Raw genomic sequence first — 25,518 nt, 5'->3', positions numbered from 1 at the left:
GTTTCTCGCAGGCTCTATTCGATATAATCTGCATTCCGAAACGGTGAAAGCTTCACTAAACATAGTTTATTAAATGACGATTCAAATTTTCTTGAAAAAGCCTTTTTTTCTTGTTGGAAAAACGCGTTACGCGCTTCCCCCACGTGCTGGAAGGTGGGGGGACTCCCCGGTTCCCTGGAAGCCGAGTGCGCCCAGGTCCGCCGGGTTTACCCATTAAAAATCCAGCGGTACTTTCTCCGTCTTTCGGCGGGCCACGGGTTCGCTTATGCATGCTACTGTGACGCCTCCAACACCTTCTTGTAAAAGCCTACTTGAAGAAAGTATATTTTGATTTTTATTAAAAAGTAACCAGTAGGTACTAAACGCAATAAGCCATATGACATTGTGATATTCCTAGCATCGAGGGCCACGGCCTAAGATATAAAACATAATATAATTGATAAACGATCGTTCAATTATATATCGAGTATTATATATTTATTGGAAAATGCTCTGCAGATTTTAGTACCAATAGTATATTTAGAAAAGCTATATAAACAAGACATCAAACTTTATGTGTTTATTTAATTTGCAGTATATATTTAGTTAGTCCAAATTTGTCTAGAAGATATCGCTGTTGTTGCGTCTGTTGCATTCACGCAACTTTTTGAAACGTTATTCCTTATGTATAATGTAGTATTGAGTGTTTTTTTTATGTGATAGTTGGCAGTGGTTATGACTACCATTACCTTTGAGTAAGTTTAAGTTTAAGTCGTATCGGTTTGGAAAAACCGCCGGCGAAATCTGGGTCTACTGAGTGGTTTTGCGAGGCAGAAAATGTCTTAAAAATCGCACTGTCATTAATGTGTTGGTGCAATAAATCATAAATAAATAAATAAGTAGGCAATTTTCGAATGCACATATATGTCACAAAATAACAGCTGTAAATAAAATCTAGACCGAATCGACATACTGGCTTGACTGATAGTGATAAAATTTGACCGATTGTCGAGATATCACGCATAACATAAGTATGTTAGTATCTAGTCTACTTGAATCAAGTGATTCTAGTAGCACAAGCACTTTAGGCTCGATTTTAAAAGATAATATATTTGAGTACTACTAATTCGAATTTCATTATTCTTAATGGTAACTTCAAAGGTTCAATTGATGGTACTAGGTCAGCACCGTTCATGGATAATAAAATTATAATAATTTCTTATATTGTTCCGCCAAATTTGGGAACTGAGATGTTGTCCCCTGTGCCTGTAATTAGGTTCACTAGCCTTTCCAACCAGAACACAACACCCTATACATGTATAAAATTGGAGTGTCTATTTGTGATATAAAAATAAAAAGATACTATACCAAAATATATTTTTTTACAATTAATATCCGTCAGTCTGTCTGTTGGTTCCGGCTAATCTCTGGAGCTGCTGGACAGATTATGACGGTATTTTCACTGGTAGATAGCTCATGCAATAAGGGGGTAACTTAGGCATCAATATTTATTTGTTAAATTTGTAACGTGCAAGAAGTTGACGGCACTACTAGTACTAAATATTACTTCGGGCTTACTAACCCACACCAATATTGTCAAGTATGTTTCAATTCTACCTAGAAGAACTGTCTCGATAATGACAATTTTCATCGAGTAAAGAATAATTTTAATTAGAGACTTATAGACGCTCTTTATGATAGAAATATATATATTGTATGATTGTACCACCAAGCAGATTCCTATGAATTAACGAAAATTATCGCACCGCATATATAGATAATGTCTATAAATCCATTTATCGATTACATTTAATATTTGTCTAATTTTTTTTGTTATTTTGTAAGAGTAAATAAAGACTGGAAACCACTTTAAGTATTTTTTCTCATACACCAGTCATTTTGACTGGTTTTGTTAGAATTAGGTATACCTATTAAAATAGCTGGTAAATCTAGTGTTAAAACTATACTTAAGGCCTGGCTATGAGCAAATTATTTGTACATGGTAGGAAATATATACCAAAAGGGCTCCAAATTCATAGGTGTTCAAGACCCTAGAATAGCTTCAGGCTCTATATATAGGAGAATTGTGGATGACCTAATATTCGCACTTGGGTTTGAACGTACACGTGAAATGCCTTTACCTACATGTTTGTTATTCTCAATGGACTGGCATACATTTTTCTTATGATAATATAAATGATTCATTATGAGTCAATCTTATTAAAACAATATTCTTTATCAGCATTTGATATAGGCTACAGATTGTACTATTGATATAAAATTATATGAGATTGTAATTTGTTCGGTAATGAACAAATAGTCAATATGTATTATGTACTTATTGTAAAAATTCAACCGTTTTGAAATTATAATAATAAATATGTTTTCTTGGCTAATACCGGCTCCAAATATAACAATAACTATAACTACGTTATATAATCGTAAATCGACTTTTAAGTAGTTTAATATTTTTCATTTCATTTTACTTAGGAGGACTCTTAAAAATACGTTTAATACGCAATTATTTTTTAGTGCATATTCATTTGTTTTAAAATAGTGTTTTGTTTCAAGTCGGTTTTTCTTTTTCAAGATCTCCATATTATATCTCAATACACCATGTTGGGAACTAAGTATGTCTCTAATGCCTGTAGTGACGTTGGTTCATTTACCGTTCAAATCGAAACACAATGACACAAAGTATTACTGCCTGGCGGTAAAATATCTGATTAGTGGAGACAAATCCTTACCACCATGTAAAAAAATGGAAAGGTTAGGTGTACTTAACACCAAAGAATAACTATATTCGATCATACACATTTCAAAGACATCTATGCTGTTTTCGGTAATCTCGCTACGTGTTCTGATTCTGCAAAATGCTTTTCACGCGTTATGAATTTTTCCATTTCAATCAGGGAAGGATAGGAAAATTGAGCGAGAAAGAGACGTGTTATTTAATACGTAACTAAAAAGAGATAGACAATTTTTTCAGTTTCTATTTTAGTATTATCAGTTGTGTCAAGTTGTAGATCTAGGTAAATTTTTGGGTAATTTTGCGATGATCTGTAGAAAGGTTTATCATTAGTTCGAGAAGTTTGTTGTTTTTTAATTAGACTTATATTAACAAGGAACCCTGAAACCTCAATTGAACAATTAGTCACATTAATCACCTTGATTAAAGCTTAATAAGTCACAACTAATTGAGACCGCAAATACTAATTACACACTGACGAAAGGTAATAAGTGTACTTTTATTGTTTACTTATACTTTCTTTTATACTTGGGGGGCCTTGTTCAAACCCATCTGGTACTGATTTTTGGTACTTATTATCTGATCATCTGGCACCTCTAGGTGTGAATCGAATGAGATCTTTAAATCTTATTTAAGTTCAATTATATTCGAACTTTTGTAAGACAAAGAAATTACGCACAGCCTAATGAACCGCGGTCTAATTGTCTGAGATAAGACCTAGATATTAGGCATTGCGGTTACGTCATCAATCCAACATCTGTCAAGCGGAATGATTGGTAATTGCTTTGATGTTTAATATACCTAACAATATTTGTAACGCTCTATTATATTATATTACTAGAGACCCGCCCGGCTAAATACACTACAGAATTTGTTTACTTACGACATCACATTACAAACTTCTAAAATATTCAGTCTTTCTGTACTATATTGTCCCTTCATTGTACACAAAAACCTTCCTCTCAAATCAATCTATTTATTAAAAAAACCGCATAAAAATCCGTTGCGTAGTTTTAAAGATTTAAGCACACAAAGGGACATATGGACAGAGAAAGCGACTTTGTTTTATCCTATGTAGCAATAATACTATCTAAAATATACACTTATTTATGATATAGGTTAGCGGACGAGATATTGGATCATCTGATCTTAGGTTGTCACAATCAACGTAGACAATGGTGCTGTAAGAAATATTATCCATTCCTTTCATCGCCAATCTATCACCAACCAAAGAACTAAGATGTTATGTCCCATATACCTGTAGGTACACTGGCTCGCTTTTCTTTTAAACCGCAACACAAATACTCTGTACTACTCTTTAGCAGTAGCGGTAGAATATGTGATGAATGGTTGCCAGGGTGAGTCATTTTTGACCAGAAAATTATTTGATTGTTAGGGAGATATATATACAGATCGTTTGGTACATTTTTTAATTCAAATAAAACATTTGAAGTATGTGTATTTTATTTTTGAATGTCATAATTCCCGTTTGGTCCCGAATAAATCATTTGGAGTCATTATTTATCGTAATTTTACATATATTATTTTATTATATATTATTAAGAAAAATTACTTTTTTGTTCCATTTGCTGTCGAAACGCTTGGCCCTTGGAGTATTGGTGCAAAAAGCGTCATCAAAAGTATAACACCTCGCCTCATTGCCTCCACTGGTGACAGGAGGGCTGGTTCTTTTTTGCCCAGAGGATCGGAATTGCGATTCAACGGGGAAATGCTGCTAGCATTCTTGCCACCATACCACGCGGTCGAGATTTATATAGTAACTAGTTTTAGTTCATATTTGTATTTCCTCAGCATTTAATGTTATTAATTCTTATATTATACATATTATTCATTATTCCGACGAAATTATATGCAAAATCGAGACATTTTGCTAGACAATATGACTAGATTTGATTTACATTGTATCTTTGTTTACTTAATTCTATTTGACTCGAATCGTTAGACAAATAATTATTATTTCGGAGCGGACTTGCTACCAGCATGTTACTAATTATAGTAAAAGCAAAACAGCTGTTCATCTATTTATACCCATTCGCTTCGTATTACGGTTAGCAAACTTCCTGTTTTTTTCAGGACACGTGTCCTCGTTTCGTTATTCATTTACAAATCACCCAGATTTTCAAATATATGTATTAAAACATTCACATTAATAAAAGCAAAAAATGTATTATTTTTTTTAATACAATTGTCACTATTGGTAATTTTTATTTATTGGGATAACAAATGTTTTGAATAAACATATTATATGTTAAATTTAAATTAAAGATAGACAAAGACGAGATATATATTTTGAATACTAGTAGAGGCAACGTAATTCAACATGTATTTATATACATACATTTGTTCTTATATACAGTCAGAGTAAGAAAACCTTCGTCAGTTTTCAAATTAATTCCTTTATCAAATCTTAAGCTCTTAGTACCTTTTGAAACTAAACATCAGATAATTGCAGACATTTTTAACTTTGCCGTTTCGTAAATTCAAGTCATTTGTAAAATATACTTTGGTAGAAAAGCATATTATTCGATACAAGATTTTATATATGATAAAAAAGCGTGGAGTTAATACCTGTTGACTTCCAAGCAGGATATATTAATTGAAATAATTGTATTTAACTAACATGACTTTGTATTTTTTAAATGTTAAAAATGAGTAACTACTGAATTTCTTGCCTGTTCTTCTCGGTAGAATCTACATTCCGAACCGGGGGTAGCTTCACTAGTCAAATGACGATTCAAAAGTGCTTGTAAAAGCCTACTTGAATAAAGTTTATTTGGATTTTGATTGTGACACAGTAGGTATGTCATTCTCGATCCGTAAAGCAGATTATCGCTCATACTGAGGACACGAAAATAGATCTTAAGGTGACGAACCCTTTCTAAACCCGACTGTACATGTATTCTTATATGATCATGTAGTTGTGTTGTAGTGTTTGTATGATAAACGGGAAAAAACTAGAAATCTTTTAAATTGTCTTTTACTTGGGGTGACTGCCATTCAATTCCAAAACGTAACATCTACTCATCAGATATTCTACACAGAGCAATACATAGTATTTGTTTAATAGTACTTTATGATATAAAGAACGGTTAACATTTCTTAGAGTAAGATATAACTACGATTGGTGGTGACAATTCACCACCAGGTATATTTGGACAGAACGAAATATACTTTAAAAAAAAAAACATTTCAAATATAATTCACTCAAAATCAAGTTACACTATTTTCCTTCTTTTTTAAATTAAAATAACATTACTGTGACTACTTACAATCGATAAAATTACATTAATAATTATTTTCCCTTGTCCTCAATTCCAACACATCGATATGGTCACCATCAGATCCATATATAGACGCCACACTGAATCTATTATAGAGCAACTAAATATATCTTTAACATAAACCAAATACCGTATCACTATATCCAGTACAAACATAAATAGCTTTTATTATAATGATATATGTGTTATAATCCTCTATAACGGACATTTCGAGTGGCTAGTCTTGATAAACTATCAATAACATCAAATCAAAAATCGATACCAATAATTTACGAACTATCAAACTGAAGAGCGAAGAGGCCTTTCAAATTTTGGATATTTTATTTATAGCTACTTTGAAGGTAGGAATTTTAACAAGGGTAGGTACCACTCATAGATCACAAATTCCAGAAAACTAATCTATTTTTATACTAATATTATAAAGAGATAAAATGTGTTTATTTGTTTGTTGGTGGTAATCATCGAAATTAATGATCTTATTCTGAAAATGTTTCCACTGGTAGAAAACTACATTATTCTTGAGAACTATAGGGTATCAATTATATAAAATCTTTCTATCACTACATAGTACAAAACAAAGTCGCTTACCGCTGTCTGTCCCTATGTATGCTTAGATCTTTAAAATTACACAACGGATTCGGATGCTTTTTTTTTAATAGAGTGATTCGAAAGTAAGGGTTTTTGCATATAATACATGGACAATATAGTAAAAAAACACTCAACAAACACAATTCGGGGCGGGTCGCTCGTATAAAAGTAAAGTAGTCAAGTAACAGCCTTAGGCCACATCTGGGCTAAGGCCTCCTCTTGCATTAAGGAGAGGGTTTGGAACATATTCCACCACGCTGTTCTAACTCGGGTTAGTGAAATACACGTGTCACAGAAACTCTGTGAAATTAGAAACATTCAATATCTTCACGATGTTTTCCTTCACCGCCGAGCACGAGACGAATTATAAACACAAATTAAGCACATATATATAGTGGTGCTTGCCTGAGTTTGAACCCGAAATCATCGATTAAAATGCACGCGTTCTAACCACTGGGCCATCTCAGCTCTTCGGTCGCTCGTATGTAATAATGACTATTACATTTGAATTTCGAATCGCGAATCTAGCGCTCACAAGGATATATTAAGGAGCAAATCTTAGCAACATCTAGTTTGTCATGAGCTAAAATTGAACACATAACTCATCTTGAGCTTATGTGTCACTTGGAAGCCTGAATAACACGTGGGTTAGTAAACGACTAATATTGGAGCTGTGAGGAATCTTCAACCTAACCTACTATTTATCTTTACAAAGTATGAAACAAATTCGCTTCCTGTGTTTACACTTAGATCTTTTAAACTACGCTATGGATTTCAATACGGTTATTAAAGTTATTAATTTCGAGATATTTACCATGTTTTTTATTTTTGTTCTGTGGAGCTCGATATTTCGTACACATATTATATATTTATGTATATATTCGTACAACCGAGAATCATATGCATTTGAGTAAAAAAGGGCTATTTTAATATTACAAACAGACACTCCAATTTTATTATATGTATAGATATATCATTCCAAAAACAAAACGGTAAACCGGTTCTAAGCTTCTGTTACTCTATACAAGTTCCTACTTACATACAAACATACATTCTCACTTTTTACTAGTGATTAATGTTAACTATGCGTTTATAATCAATGGATGCTTCCAACGCAATGCTTCCGTTAAAAAAAATCAAGACATGGTTGTCAATGGTGATATTTTTATTACCTATTAATAATTTAGCTTTATTTCAGACAGATCGAACCGAGATGGCCGAGTGGTTAGAACGCGTGCATCTTAACCGATGATTGCGACTTCAAACCCATGTGTTTATAATTCATATCATGATCAGCGTTTAAGGGTTACATGCGGAAACCTGGATGTATCTAATATCAATAAAATTGGGCTAAATGCACAGTTACCTAACAATAAATTGAACAACGTACATTCCTAACACATGTCAGTGTTAAGAAGTAATTCCTAAGATAAACCAGCTAAGAAAATCACAGGTTAATTAAAGTGATAGTAAAACAGAAGGAAATAGTGCGAAATGTGAGAGCGTTATTCCATCTTTGTCGATCTGACCTACAAAGCTCGTCTATTCGTTTATTTCATCATCACCCTGCCCTTATCCCAATTGTACTTGGGGTCAGCGCAGCATGTTTTTTTTTTCATATTTCTCTGTCTGACCATATCTTCTTTAACACAATCCATCCATCGTTTCTTTGGTCGCCCCCTACTTCTATATCCATCCACATCCATGCTCAAAACTTTCGTCACAACATGGTCCTCATTCCTCTGCATAACATGCCCATACCATGACAGTCGTCTTCCAACTTCAGACTTTTATGTATTACTAGCGACCAGCCGCGGCTATATACGGGTACAAGACTGATACTTCTAAAATGATCAGTGCTTCTCTACTGTACGAACATGTATTATACATTTAAAACTCTCGAATCATTCTATTAAAAAAAACCGCTTCAAAATCCGTTGCGTACTTTCAAAGATCTGAGCATACATAAGAACAGATCTAATAAGACGGTAATGATGACAATGATTACGATTGGTCTATTTAAATTTTGACAAATGTTTGAAAATCGAACACAAACGTAAAGTGGCAACCCTACCCGTCGCCCACCTACACGCGATGCTTTAACAATTGACTTTCCCTTGCCAATACCGCCTATACAAATTTCGTTACCTAATACGTACTTGCACTTATAGTTACATTTCGTGTTCTATGAATGTATTTAAAATATCTCTATCTGAGCTGAGATGGCCTAGTGTTTAGAATGTGTGCATATTAACCGACGATTGCAGGTTCAAACCCTGTGAATGAAATATGCTTATGGGTATTTGTGTTTATAGTTCATACGATGCTAAGCGGTGAAAGAAACACACGGAAACCTGCATAATATGTCTAATTTCAAAGAAATTCTGCCCTATATGTATTCCACCAACCCGCATTGGAACAGCGTAGTGGAATATGTTCCAAACCTTCTCCTCAAAGGGACAGGAGGCCTTTAGCCCAGCAGTGGGAATTTACAGGCTGTTGTTGTTGTTGTTGGGGCACTATTACTATGACTGCGCTGTCCGTCTGTCACTAAACTAGATCTCATAAACCGTGGTAGTTAGAAAGTATGAATTTTCACAGATGATATATTTTAGATGTCGCTATAACATCAAATACACATATGAAAATACAGAATAAAATTAAAATTTTAGGGTTGGTTCCAGACAACAGATATTTTTGACGTTTTAATAGATAATTGTACGGAACCTTCATGTACGAGTCCGACTCGCATTTGGTTTTGACATTAAATTTGTATTAGAATACTTCAGTATATAAGTATAGTTATGGACAAGGATAACTATTTATCCCCAGTCAAACAAGAGATAAAAACAATAGCCCAAAAAGAAAGTAAATAGTCTTATATTTAAAGAAAAAAATCCTGGATTCTGATAATAGAATTAAAGCCACATGGGATGTTATTAGTAGTGTTAGTGGACAACCCAAAAAGGAAATGATACCAATAGAATTGAACACAGGTAGTAGATACACGAGTTCTGAATTAGAGGTTGCTAATTTATTTGAATCATTTTTTGATAAAGTACCCCATAAAATAACATTTCAGTTAAAATCATCTACATCAAATGCAGCTAGGTTATTAAATAATAGTGTTTCTAAATGCGTTATTGATTTTTCATTTGAAACGGTTTCTGCAATAGATGTCATAAAAGTATTTAAAACTATAAATATTAAAAAAACTAACGACATATGGGGCATTTCGGTAAAATTTTTTAATAACATCATATACGATATTGCTCCGTATATAGCAGTAATTTTTAACAAGAGTTTGGACACGGGTTCATTTCCTAACTTGTTAAAATGTAGTAAAGTTTTACCACTCTTTAAAACTGGAAACAGAAGCGATCCCGGTAATTACAGGCCTATTTCAATACTCCCATCCTTAAGTAAAATTTTCGAAAAAATTATTTTAAATCAACTTCTCGTCCATTTCGGTACAAATGCTATTTTTCATGGTGAGCAATTCGGTTTTAGAAGAGGTCGCTCGACAACTGATGCGGGAATTGCGCTTCTCAAACATATTTACGATGCTTGGGAGAAATCACAGAACGCTATTGGAGTATTCTGTGATTTATCTAAAGCATTCGATTGTGTAGAACACGAAACGCTTCTTTATAAGCTCAAATATTACGGTGTTAAAGGTAAAGCTCTTGATCTCATCGCTTCATATTTAAGTCAAAGAATCCAGCAAGTTTTCATTAATGGAATAAAGTCTTCTGGATCTACGTTAAAAATGGGAGTTCCACAAGGTTCAATTTTGGGTCCCTTTCTATTCCTAGTATATATAAATGATCTTCCTTTCTATGTTAAGGGTATTTGTGATATAGTGTTGTTTGCTGACGATACTTCGCTGATTTTTAAGGTTGACAGGAAAAAAAATGACTATAACGATGTGAACGGTGCATTATCACAGATACACAATTGGTTTACAGTAAATAATTTAGTTTTGAATGCTCAAAAAACAAAATGTGTAGTTTTTACCCTACCTAATGTTAGCAAGCAAAATTATAATATATCTTTAAATGGTGACCGTCTTGAAGTAGCTGATACTACGGTGTTTTTAGGAATAGAATTGGATTCCAGACTTCAGTGGACTTCTCATTTATCATCCCTAACAGGAAGACTCAGCTCCGCAACATACGCGGTTAGAAAAGTTAGACAACTAACTGATATTGATACCGCTCGTTTAGTTTATTTTGGTTATTTTCACAGTATTATGTCTTATGGCATATTACTTTGGGGTAACGCTGCAGATATTGAATCTGTCTTTATTTTACAAAAGAGAGCAATTCGGTTTATTTATAATCTTGGAGCTAGAGACTCTCTTCGGGATGTTTTTAACAGAGTAGGAATACTTACTGTTGCGTCGCAATATATTTACAACAATATCATGTATATTCACAGTAACATTGATCACTTTGATAAAATCAGTGATAATCATTGTATATGCACTAGAAGTAAGGATAAACTTATAACGCCAAGTTTCCGACTCCGCAAAGTCAATAGATCCTTCTTGGGGCAAGGTATCCGTTTCTATAATAAAATTCCGCAGAAATTTTTAACTTTGCCGTTTAGTAAATTCAAATCGTTTGTTAAAAATACATTGGTAGAAAAAGCATACTATTCGATACAAGATTTTGTAGATGATAAAAAAGCGTGGAGTTAATACCTGTTGACTTCCAAGCAGGATACATTAATTGAAATAATTGTATTTAATTAACATGACGTTGTATTTTTTAAATGTTAAAAAAGAGTAACTACTGAGTTTCTTGCCGGTTCTTCTCGGTAGAATCTACTTTCCGAACCGGTGGTAGCTTCACTTAATTGTAAAATGACGATTCAAAAGTGCTTATAAAAGCCTACTTGAATAAAGTTTATTTTGATTTTTTTTTTTTGATTTATTTATATCATATTTCATTTATAACATTGGTGGGCGGACATCCAAATGAGTCATATAAGGTGAAGTAAGAAAGAGAAATAACTATTCCTTACATGAATTAACCATCAACCCGGAATTCTTTAATGAATGACAAGCACCTTGCACAAAGCCCTACCACCGAAATTTTTAAATTAAAGATCCTGTCAATTTACGAAAATTAAAACCAAAAATTTATAAACATAGCAACATTTAAACTGGCGTTAGTCACCGTGCAGTTCGATTACATTACAACCCGTCTAATTTACGCATGGAGTTGAAACAGACCAACCCAGTTGTATTACACGGTATCTCCTTGAAAGCCGGTTTCACATCCTGTGCACGATCGAACAGCGCTAACAGGATACTCTCATTATCAATAGATTGGTTTGTTAAAGTTAGACCTGTGTTGGAGGCAGAAATGGCCCAGTGGTTAGAACGCTTGCATCTTAACCGATGATTGCGGGTTCAAACCCAGGCTAGCACCACTGAACTGGTGTGCTGAGCGATGAAGGAAAACATTGTGAGGAAATCTGCATGTGTCTAATTTAACAGAAATTCTGTCAACAGGCTTCCTCTCCCTTTGAGGAGAAGATTTGGAACATATTCCACCACGCTGTTCCAATGCAGGTTGGTGGAATACACATGTGGCAGAATTTCTATGAAATTTGTCACATGCAGGTTTCCTCACGATGTCTTCCTTCACCGCTGAGCACGAGATGAATTATAAAGACAAATTAAGCACATGAATCAGCGGTGCTTGCCTGGGTTTGAACCCGCAATCATCGGTTAAGATGCACGCGTTCTAACCACTGGGTCATCTCGAGTCAGTTGAGTAGTAATGGTAAAAAGTAAAAAAATAGTACAGTTTAAATACAATATGTATTCAATAACGATGAATTGCACTTAACACGATACTGTTACAAGTTTGCTCTCATTGAAACATAATCTGAACTTTATCGTAGAGGAATATGGTATAAAATAGTTTAACAAGTTTTGTGAAATTCGACATGCATATTTACAAATGTGTTGTAGATTTTCAATGAACGGTATTTTAAACTGTTAATATTTGATTTGTATGTATTTGTTAGTTTGAGCTACTTTTTGACCGACTGCGGGAAAGTGAGAGTGGGTAATGCATTAAAGTCTAACTAATATAATGTTCTGGATTTAAAATTGTCTAAAAAGGATATTATGCTGATAACTACATGTAATCGTCATGACATTGTATAAAACAAAGTCGCTTACCGCTGTCTGTCCCTATTAATGCTTAGATGTTTGAAATTATGCAACGAATTTTGATGCGGCTTTTTAATTAGATAGAGTGATTCGAGAGGAAGTTTTTGTATACGATAAATACATTTTAGCTCTTACATTGTAATCGCTCGTTGAAACCCGGGAGATAATAACAAACATAGATTTTTTTTTATGTTATAGGTTGGCAGACGAGCGTATGGGCCACCTGATGATAAGTGGTCACCATCATCCATAGACAATGACGCTGTATAAAATATTAACTATTCCTTACATCGTCAATGCGCCACCAACCTTGGGAACTAAGATGTTATGTCCCTTGTGCCTGTAGTTACACTGGCTCACTCACCCTTCAAACCAGAACACAACAATACTGCGTACTGTTGTTTGGCGGTAGAATAACTGATGAGTGGGTGGTACCTACCCAGACGGACTTGCACAAAGCCCTACCACCAATTAAATAATGATACCACCATGATGATTTTGGAAAATTCTAATAAGATGTCGTAATAGTACAAATTCTGTAGTATATTTATTATCAGTATTGCCGTGCGAAGCCGGGGCGGTTTCCTAGTTCAATAAAAGTATCAATCATTTTGTTGATTGGCAGTAAACCAAATAGTTGTTACTTTACTTGGTTTACTGTGCAAACGATTTTTCAAGTCTATGGTTGAGTTAGTTAGGTACCAATTCAGGGCGTCACGGTAGCATGCCTAAGCGGTCCTGTGGCGCCCGCCGAAAGACGGAGAGGGTACCGCTGGTTTTTTAGTGGGTAAACCCGGTGGAGCTGTGCGCACTAGGCGTTCAGGAAGCCGGGGAGTAACACACCCCCCCCCCCCACTCTTCATCACGTGGGGGCAGCGCGTAAAGCGTTTATCCAGCGATAAAAAAAAAAGTTAGGTACCAATTCAGTGACCTCCGTGGTCGAGTTTCATAGGTTTAACGACTCCGAGGTCCCGGGTAGGATAAAAGCCTACTTGAATAATATTTTGATTTTGAGGATTTGACAGGGAACGTAGCAACTGACATGAGCCTGCTTCTCTCTTTGGCAGTTGAAATGTTAATGAGTACTCATTAATAAAGATATATCAAAATGTCTGCCTCTTTGGTTTAGTAGCTAAATTATCACAGATTCCTGTCACAGAGTCCTGGTTCCTATCCTGGATCAATCTGTAGCCAGAAGTTTGCAAGTTGACTATGTTGATGCTCTCGAACTATGAAACCCATTTGGACTTCCACTTTTACTATCTTCCAGACCATATACTGACCTGTTTTTCTGTTTGACAATCGTATCGAAACCGACACAGCATTAGAAATGAGAACGCACCAAACAACAACAATAACATCCTGTAAATTTTCCACTGCTGGGATTTACAGGCTGTTGGTTTTTGATTATATTTTAAATCAACTTCTCGTCCTATAATAATGTAATAATAATCTTGGATTTTAATGGCGTAAGATGATTTTAGTCCCAATGGTTGTTGGAGGATAGGTGTACATAAAAAACCAATAATGGTCTCATTTTGAGTTATTGAATTATTACAATTTAATACGAATTAATTTTAGAGAGCGGAAAAAGTTCAGTTATGGAATGATAATAATTATGCGATAATAATCTTTATGTAAACGTAATAATTTCTAATATTATATAACCAAATACATTCACCGAATTGACGATTGCATTTTTTTTAATTTGCCGACACCACGTTTAAACTGTATCGTAATATACGTGGGTAGGAACCACCTACCCATTTGGTCTTGCTAAAGCAACTAAGTACTCTTGATCATCATCAATTTCAAATGCGAAAGAAAATCAAATAAATTTGTATTCAAGCCGTCTTTTGCACTCTTTTGAATCATCATTCAACAACAATATTAAGTGTAGCTACTACCGGTTCGGAAAGTAGATTCTACCGAGAAGAACCGGCAAGAAACACAGTAGTTACTCTTTTTTTGTTAGTTCATTAAAATTATATATACCACGCTTTTTATCGTCTGGATAATTTTGTATAAAATAGTATGTCTTCTTTACCAATGTATTGTTACAAATGATTTCAATAAAGCTATAAGTGAATGAGTTCAGCATAGTTTAAAAGAATCACTAAAAACTTATATAAGGAAAGCCGTATGTGAATACAATACACGAACAATTGGGTTCACGTACAATATACTATATTAGAAATTTAATTACATTCGAAGATAGCGCCAAATAGCGACAGATTAGAAATTCTGTAACAAAATGGCGAGTGAAAGTATTACCAAAATGATTTGACAATATAATGAGGGTCAACGCTACGCTACGCAATTTCAATATGGTGATCACACTACTGGACACGGACAAACTTATTTACTTCTCAAGATTTGAGGCGTATTGCAAGAAAGGGTCAACACTGTTCCAAGCCGTTTGGGTAGGTACCATAAATTTCCAAACAGCAATACTTATTATTGCAGCTGAAGGGTGAGTGAGCTAGTGTACTGATCCAAGATACATGTCTTCTTATTTCCCAAGATTGGTTATAGATTTGCCAGTAAATCTTCTATAACATATCGCCATAAGCTGAATAAAAAATGACCTTTTGTTAAACAAAAGTGAACCAAAATATAACTACACATTTGGCGGGAAATATGCACAATGTGACTTACGTTCTTGCATCATTTAATAGAAAACACTACATCAGATACAGAGAAAATGGAAATTGAGTAATTTTCCAAAAATAACAAACTAATATTAATTAAAACAGAACCCTAAAACTTACGACCATTAAATAGCTGACAAAGCATCGTGACATTGTATCCATAAAAGGAATAGACGAGATCTTGAAATAAAGACTATTCGACGGGACAAGTTTACAAATTGAGTCAAAAATGACATTTAATTGCGATGGAAAAAATGTGAGGGGTTGATTCCCACGCAGCAAGCCGTGACGTATCAAATACAACCTTCATGGTTTAATAAACACCATTGAGCAATGAGATCAAATGAAGCGATACTGAAAGAAAACTAAAAGATATGCACACAACTGCCTCTCGACTCGAAAAAATAACCAAAATCGAATAAGAGTAGGTACTTAATTACTGAATTGTTTAAAATGTATTGGTATTTGTTTCGACTGTAAGATACAACAGTATTTTTTAATTGACCTATTAAAAAAAGTAAGCTTTTAAGTATAAATAAATAAAATTTTAACAAAAAGAAAAACCGACTTCAAACAAAACACTATTTTAAAACAAATGAATATGCACGAAAAAGTAATAAAAATAATTGCGTATTCAACATATTTTTTAGTCTTCCTAAGTTAAATGAAATGAAAAATATTAGACTACTTAAAAGTCGATTAACGATTATATCATGTAGTTATAATTATTGGTATATTTGGAGCCGGTGTCAGCCACGGTGCCCTTGCCCCAACAATCAAAAGAAAGAAGCGATACGAGCACCTTGATTGATCCAGTATATTATTGTGTAAAAGGTAATTTGTAAAAAACATATTTGTCAAAGTATTCTCGTATTGTTTTTTGATAGATATACTGTAGGGTTTTATTGGCTGACACCGACTCCAAATATAACAACAATTATAACTACATGATATAATCGTTAATCGACTTTTAAGTAGTCTAATATTTTTCATTTCATTTAACTTAGGAAGACTAAAAAATATGTTGAATACGCAATTATTTTTATTACTTTTTCGTGCATATTCATTTGTTTTAAAATAGTGTTTTGTTTGAAGTCGGTTTTTCTTTTTGTTAAAATTTTATTTATTTTTTGATTTTAAGTGAAGCTGATGTTGACTAACTAATTTTTTTTAATATAGATAGATTAAACGTTCCGTTTATATGAGTCAGAAACTACTTCGAGGACAATTTCAAAGGAAACTTGCGAATAAAGCAAAAATAGACTTTCGAAAATGCGGATTTAATACGTCACGCGGCGTAAACTACAAGGATCCCTCGAAAGAGCTGTAATCGAACTCAGCAAAAAATCTTTGAAAAAGACCAACTATATTTCGTACATCATATGACATCACATCATATACACAAAATTTGATTAAAGATAGTAAGAAATTCTGCCCCATATCGCACCCTAACTGCGAGCCGTATAGGAGTTCCATCACTACATACTATAAAACAAAGTCGCTTTCTCTGTCCCTATATCTTTAAATCTACGCAACGGATTTTGATGCGGTTTTTTTTAAAAGATAGTGTGATTCAAGGGGAAGGTTTGTGTATATAAAACATGAACAATATAGTAAAGAAACACTGATAATTTTAGAAGTTTGCGATGTGATGTCGTATATAAACAAATTCTGTAGTATATTTAGTATCAGTATTGCACCCGTGCGAAGCCGGGGTGGGTAGCTAGTTGATTATAATATTCGACTATGATAATTACATAAACATAACCACATTACGGAAGGTGACTCAAATACCCAAATAACCTATAAATAAAACATTCGACGGAGTATCGCTAACGTGCTCCTCAGAATTGTTCCGTTCCCTTCCGTTCCGTTACTTTGTCATGGATCCTGTGCTCAGAACCTTACCAAACTTTCACCAAAGTACCCTTGAAGTATATATTTTATAATAAAAAAAGAATTATCAAAATTGGTTAACGTGATTTTCAGTTATTCACCTATTTGTCGCGCATATACATAATGCAAATTTAAGACTTATGACGTTTTCACATGGATACCATCATCGGAAAAAAAAATAAAAAAAATGGGACCCCACGGGAAGCACTACCTTTCAAACAAAAAAAAAATTATCAAAATCGGTCCACCCAGTGAAAAGTTATGAGGTAACAAACATAAAAAAAAAAAAAAAAAAAAAAAAAAAAACAGACGAATTGATAACCTCCTCCTTTTGGAAGTCGGTTGATAAGGTATATCAAACTAGCTATAACGGATTTGAATCGCGTATATTAATTATTTTGAACATCCTATAATAATTAATATACGCGATTCAAATCCGTTATAGCTAGTTTTATTTCAATGTGTAGTCGCGAAAATTTAAGACAACATTAAGGAATATCAATACAAGATCATCATACCGAGTTTCTTTCGCCGTTTCTTCTCACGTCCGAGGCGTTAATTTCCGAACCGGTGGTAGATTTTTGACAATCAACAAGCAAGTGTAATACTTCCATATTGAATAAAGATCTTTCACTATTAAATAAGATTAAGAAGCGTGGACTTAGCATAAGATGACATATATACTAGATGAACCTGATTTACCCACGGGAAATAAAAAAAAAACACAAACTTTTAACCTATTACTTCCAACCGCTTTTCCCCGTTTTAAACTCTTAGGGGGTGGCGTATCATAAAAATCGTTCTTAGCGTTATCAAATTATATATATTTTTGTTATTATCTGCGGTTTAGCTAGCCACTAAACTAATGTCCATAAAATGTCTAACGAAAGCATACGGTTTTAAAGTCCAGTCCAGTCCAAAAATCAGCTTTCTAGACTCTATATGCCGAGTATAAATCAGGAAAAACGATTTTATTATACGTATAATACTGTTTTATATGTCAAGCAGTTTGTTTATTATGTATTGATAACAGAGAGATGACAGGCAAAGAGGTCACCTGATGACCTTTAGAAGTCGAACGTAATAACAATAACCATGTACATTAAGGTTGATGATAAAAACAATAATAAATAAAATAATATCATCTCTAGACACCAGTCATGTTTATTTATATATAATTAAACATGATTTTATAAACGATTTATTTTAATATTATGAGAAAGTAAATCTAGAACACGAGTTCAGACACTGGACTAAGGTCTTCACGATCTTTCCAAGACACAAGAGTGTTCACACTTCCAACTTTTAGAAAATTCAAAAATTCCATAAATGCTAGAGACCCAATAACTTTTTATAGGTCTGGGATTTGAACCCAAAATCTCAGGATCCGAGGCCTTATGTCTGGATAATAGACCAACGAAGCAGGTGTTATTCATATGTAAACATAAATTAACTTTTTAATATTTTATACTATTTTCGAAACACATTGACCTGCCTGCGTTTGTTGATGAATATCCTCTTAACTCAATTCAGATACTCAAGTCAGAAAATAGACTAGCACAGGAGTTATGACAGTGCAAGAGTATGTGCGAATACACATTGGGTCAATTAACTTTTATGATACGTTCTCGATTCTATTTCGTTTGAACTTCGACCGAGCCAATATCAGTAGAATAGAAAAGTGTCTTAATAGCAAACATTGGGTTTCGATTTGACGTCAGAGTGCCTATTTGAAAGTAGAATCCTTGTCTGATATTATAAAAAAATATATTTTACGTTGTACAGCCCATTTATTGACAAATGCACATTTTTATCACACTCCACTCACGATGATAGTAAAGCGTAATGTTGGAGAATCCATGTCTGCAGATATTTTGTAGATCTACAAAACATTTACGTAGACAGTTTCCATTGATCTCGCATAGATTTGGCAAAGTTTCCTTGGAAAGCACCCAGACGATCTAGCAACTCAAATATAACTATAGAATACTAGAACATTAAGCTCCATATCGATTGGACAAGTAATAACTTACGGTTTAAATGGGTTACCTCAAATCCAAAAATATATCTCAGGAACTTTCCTATCCTATTGCTTTCCGTAACTATACATAGAAAGATTACTAGCCTGTAAATTTCTTACTGCTAGGCTAACATCTTCTTTGAGGAGTATTAAACATTATTCCACCAAACTCCTCAAGGATTAGTGGATAAACACATGGTAGAATTTCATCCAATAACAGTTGATCACAGTCAGATCAAGACCTGTGATCATGCATTACATCTCCTCCAAAACGAAAAAAGTCAACGGTATTAACGCCGATTAAACCAGCTAATCTCGTGTAAAATTCACGTATTACCACTGGGTCATCTCAATTTCATAGTTATTTATGTGAAACAATAAATTTTTAAACACAATACAATTCGAAGTTAACAAAGTATACCAAGATGAGTCATGAGTCAGCATTTGTGACTAACTAGCCGCTCATAATTACACTTAAAGCCTGTGCACGAGTGTGTGTGCTTAAACAGGTGTACTGTGCATACTCTCACAATCCAAATGACCGGAAAGATTTCAGACAGAACAGCTATTCATACTTATAGAGGCATAAATACTTACTGAGAAAGAAACCACTTGAAAAATTAAGCTTTTTACTGATTTGGAATTTAAAGTCTTTTCTAATGGTGGTTAGATCAATCAACCTTCAGTAACAAGCTAGTTTTAATACATTTATCCTATAATTATGGCAAATTAAACATCTTGCTACTTAATTAATTTCATATCCTTTAAAAAAGTTGTTTTAAAAAGAAATTGCCCTTGGGATCAGACAAAGGGTCTTATTGCTACAAGGTAATTAACATTAATTTAATTTTTAATTGTATTCTATTAGGTATAGTTATTATAGAAATATAATACCTCAAAGTATATATTTGAGATAAATATCTCTGACTATATAATTATTTAATATGTATTCTACTTCATAACTCCTATCTCAGAAACAAATTAAAATAAACATATTACAAATACCATATATATGTAACTAATACATAAAATATAAAATATTGTATCCGTAAGATGAAAATACAAATTATTTATAAGCCTTAAAAGTACAAAAAACATTACTACTTACATCATCAAAATTCCTGGACTGCAAGTCTTCCATACTCCGACTATGATTCCCTTGTAATTTCAGCGAGTTCAACGTACCATAGTGATTGTCGTTGCTCAAACTCTTATCAACGAACGGCACATCATATATATGTTCCTTTTTAACGAAGAATTCAGACTTTATCTCTTTACAATCACAATTTAAATGACACTTAAAACCGTCCGTTTTTTCGTTCGTTTGACATTTAAGGCACTTATTACTTAAAAATGTACTTAAATTATTCGTATCAACATTTTCATTACTGCAGCAAATATTAAGAGAATCACGGTTGTGGGAACTTAATCTTGTATATGGCAAGCTTAAAGTTGAATTATTTGTTATTATGGCACAGTTTAGAGAATTGAAACATTTCGAGAATGGATCCTTTTGGTTGTTAGGAGTGAGTGTCCGATGGGTTATGTCCAGAATCTCTGTACAAAGGTAATGCATCTCTTTAGGTTTGTTGACAGTTTGATCCGTTTCAGCGATATCATATATATTACTGTTTTGACTTGGAGTTTGAGCTTCACGTTTCTGTAGCACCAGTTCGAGTTTCTCGAGCATTTTCTTTGCATCTTTTTTGTTATTTTCAGGAGATTCCGTTATAGATGGCCCAGCGAATGTACGTGGGGGTTTCTTGGGTGGAGGTCCAGGGGGCAAGGGTTGTTTTAAAGCTTTTTTCAATGTGTCTGTTAGAATTAAATGTGGATTCTTACGTTCTAATTTCATTGTTTCACTGGAAGCACAGAGATCATTCATAGATTCTAAATTTGCTTTAGCTACCTTTGTTTCCTGGGTGACATCAATTTTTTCATACTGGGATACTAGTTTTTTGATTTTATTCGATTTATCATCTTCAACTATTTCAGTTTCTGAGCTAACACCACTATCTGTCATGGAGTCTTGTCTACTTTCAGCTTTGTTCTTATTTTTCAAAACCTTAGCATACTGATCAAGTATATGCTTCGGAACTTGAGAATCTGGTATCGAATCAGGGAGTTCATTGACCTCACCGACGACAATGGAATCATTTGAGCTTGTATTTAATGGACAAAAATTCTCCTTTTTCATTTGAACTTCAAGGAAGTTACCTAACTGTTTCAAGCGTTCCTTACTTAACTTCTTATCGCCCATTTTTAATGTAAAATCACTGGTTTCAGATCTGCCGTTGCAACTGCCGTGCCGTTTTGGACTCTGATTGATAATCTGGCTTCTGTCACACCGGAAGGCGTGACTTCGATATAGCTTCTTGCACGGGTCACTTGTCTGCCTCACTAGAGTCGGTTTGGTCTCACTTAAACTGCGTTTTACTTCATTTTTACTGTACAAATAACTGGAATTAGGCTTTGGAGACCACTCGTCTGAGTCTGAATCATTCCTACTATTTTCCTGTGACGATGTTGTTTCGATAATTTCACCGTTAATTTTATCCTTGCACTCATTTGATTCTTGTTTGTTCAGTTGGGTCGACTTTTTCCTGACAACCAAAACCTCGTTTTCGGTTTTTAAGCTCTCGAATTTACTTTTAATAGCTTGCACTCTATTTTTTGGCTGTGCTAACATTATTTCAAATTCTTCAAATACATTTTTGTTAACGAAATTATGTTCGAACTTTTATGTTGATAAATACGATAACTTATAAAAGAAAACACATGTTTTTTTTTTATTACTATAGAATATTGACTAAGGCACGGACGCAGATGTATATTTTATTACGAGAATTAAAAAAAAACACACACACGCTTATTTTATGTTATCAACCTGTTGATGAATTTGTTTTATAAATCATATGGTTACACGAATCAGTTAACACATATTGAACTTATTAAAACACTAGAAAATTCGAGTTTCAGATATTAAATTAATTAGATCTTATCTGTGGACACAATTTTATAAAATAACTTGAATACTTTTTCAGTGAAACACTATTAACAAACCACAACACTTGACAGAAAGTTTACATAAACAGTTGTCTCGTTTCGTACTTGGTATCGCGATCGCAAGACCGAGAGGCCGAGGGCATGGCACTCTGATATTGCCAGATTAAAGATACTACGAAGAATAATATTTACCCATTGATTGAGGGTAATTATTTATTCAATGATTTTTTGTTTCTTCCATATCAAAAACTTTATTATGATACGTTTATAAATTTTTATGACTATTTTGGAAACATATATTATCGGAAAGGAAGAAAAAGAAAATATATTTTTATTATTCGCATCATATATAATAATTAGTTAAAGTACAATTATTGTACTTTCGTCATCGTAAGATAGGAAACGTACCTACCTTCCAATTAAAAATACATAATTTAATGGATCAATTTATTTTATTACACTAATAATTTATCTTATTTTTATATTTAGTGTGACAGGCAAAAGTAGGGTTTTGATATGTAAGTACTAACAAGAGTATGAACCAGTAAGAAATGAGTTGTTTAATGTTGATATAAAGAAATAAATGTTTTCTACTTACATTGTAATTGAGATTTTTTTTTAAACAACATGACATCTTGTAGTAAATATTCAATGCTAAAAGGCTGTGAACATCATTTTTCTTTAAATTTATTTTTCAAAAATAAAAGAATATTACAATAAATTAGAATATTTTATTAGTGTTGCATCCTTTATTTTACTGTGTTAGTTTTGCGCCATCTAACGAAATATTTCTGAACTGTAAGATTTTCGCTTATATTTCAAGACTTTACCAACAGATGACACTACTACTTAAAAAAAAACCAACATTTATTATACCTCAACTTTTCTGGAAGCAAATCTGAAAACGTTTAATTCATTTTATAAAGCAGTGTTTGACAAAATCGTGTTTTGATCTTTATTTTAGTCACAGGCGTTTTTTAAACTCATGATCTTTATATGTATATTTAGGAGATTACTTTAACTATGCAACTGGCTGGAAAGAATAAAATAAGAAAAAAAACAAAAGCGCGCGAAACCGCATCCAGCTGTCATTATTTTATTCTATCTTTTTAGTCAATATTAGGTAAGGTCAATATTGGCGCGACTTGTAATTTGTTATAAGTGTTATTTGTGTTTTATTTGGATTTGTAAACTCAACCGAGTAAGTAATTTACTTCAATATGTATGATTTGGAGATTTATTTATGTTAAGATATTTTCGAAGTTAGAACTATTTTGTTTGCTTGTAAATGATTGAAGTTGTTTATATCCTGATTAAAGTTATTTATGTTCTTGTCTTTTTTTAATCTATTTCACTTCTGTATGCTAAATGTATATATATCTATGGTCTTGGTGGAGAGGCTTTGTGCAAGCCCGTCTGGGTAGATACCACCCGCTCATCAGATATTCTACCACCAAATAATAGTACTTGGTATCGTTGTTTTCGGTTTAAAGGGTGAGCGAGTCAGTGTAGCTACCTGGCACAAGGGACATAACATCTTAGTTCGCAAGGCTTGTGGCGCATTGGCGATGTAAAGAATGGTTAATGTTTCTTACAGTGCCATTGTCTATGGGCGGTGGTGACCACATGCCATCAGATGGCCCATATGCTCGTCCGCCAACCTATAGCATAAAAAAATCATCATACATAAAACGCTGATAAGTATAAAATAAAAGTATTCGTTTTCGCTTCTTGATAAAAACTAAATAATAAATTAGTATGTTCTCTAAAATGTAAACGGTTGAGAGCACGCCTTGGGAATGAAACGATCGCCCCGAACGCTTTTAGAAATGAATAATTTATCACTGTAACCATAAGGATTAGACAGGAAAAAAATTACCCAAATTTTTTTTTTTTGGTTCTTCACACATCTACGATGTTTCATCCCGAGTCGATAGTAGAGTTTTGACAATCAATTAGAAAGAGTGCATATATGCATTTGAATATACAGCGCGACCAGATTGCGTCAGCCATTTTGCATCGACGGTTAAATTCACATTTTCCCCTGCATCACGTATACGACGAATCGCTAATTTCCGACGTTATCTTTATTTTTATGTATTGTATTGTGATTTATATGTGTTTGAGTATAGTAACTAATTTGTGAATAATAGTTTTAATATACACTCTTTGTCACGAGATAAGATTGTGTTTGTGTATTTGTAGAAATTTGTTTCTTTCTTTATTTTGTTATTTCTTATATGGTTGTTTTCTTATAGTCATTAGTTATTTTTTTTATGGTTTAGGTTGGCGGACGAGCATATGGCTTATATGATACCTGATGGTAAGTGGTCACCATCACTCGAATCTAAAGACAGATAGACAATGAAGCTGTAAGAAATATTAACTATTCCTTACATTGTCAATGTGCCACCAACCTTGGGAACCAAGATGTTATGCCCTTTGTGCCTGTAGTTACACTGGCTCACTCACCCTTCAAACCGGAACACAACGATACTGAGTACTGTTATTTGGCGGTAGAATAACTGATGAGTGGGTGGTATCTACCCAGACGGGCTTGCACAAAGCCATACCCTACCACAAAGTAAAATGACAGTTAATGATTAATTTACATTTTTTGCATTTTTATTTGATATATGTCCTAAATAAACGTTATCTTATTCTTATGAATAATCTGGATATTGGCAATAATGAAATTAGAGGTGAACTCGTATGGAGAGTATGTCAGCGATGCGGCCGTGTTTCCCCCCGCCACCCCGCCACGCGGGGAGTGTAGTGTTTACATTCGCGCTCTTACTTCATTTGTTTGCTGGCGTTCAACCGTGCAGGTGACGTATATAATTTGTTGCTTCACCTACATAATGGATAGAATTGGAGATATTTGCTGGCCTTGTTCTCAAATAGAGTCGATGATTTTTGACAATAATAACACTACATTTTTCTTTGATCGTATTGTAATAAAATCCCAATAATGAAATAATGCTGCTCAGCCATATGGTGGCGCGCTATGGAAAGATGGCTTAGGGCGCTAAGGTCGATAGTCTCCTGTCTCCCGTGCTGCATACCTACCTTCAATACTCTTTTAGTCTATGTACGAATATCGTCAAAATAGGTCCTCGATCACACTGACAAAACCC

At 33.7% G+C, this 25,518-nt stretch overlaps 1 protein-coding gene across 1 annotated transcript in view; it reads right to left on the bottom strand.

Moving 5' to 3' along the window:
* LOC124541890 overlaps nucleotides 1-22,522 on the bottom strand; it is a 69,285-nt gene extending 46,763 nt beyond the window's left edge. The window contains exon 1 of the mRNA XM_047119802.1: nucleotides 20,484-22,522. Within this exon, the coding sequence (XP_046975758.1) occupies nucleotides 20,484-22,064 (1,581 nt within the window). The 5' untranslated portion in view covers nucleotides 22,065-22,522. The remainder of the gene's footprint in view (nucleotides 1-20,483) is intronic.
* Nucleotides 22,523-25,518: the final 2,996 nt, after the last annotated feature.

This window comes from Vanessa cardui, chromosome 29, assembly GCF_905220365.1.
Source record: "Vanessa cardui chromosome 29, ilVanCard2.1, whole genome shotgun sequence".
Lineage (NCBI taxonomy): Eukaryota > Metazoa > Arthropoda > Insecta > Lepidoptera > Nymphalidae > Vanessa > Vanessa cardui.
The sequence above is the reverse complement of the archived record's forward strand: the minus strand, read 5'-3'. Positions and strand labels throughout refer to the sequence as shown.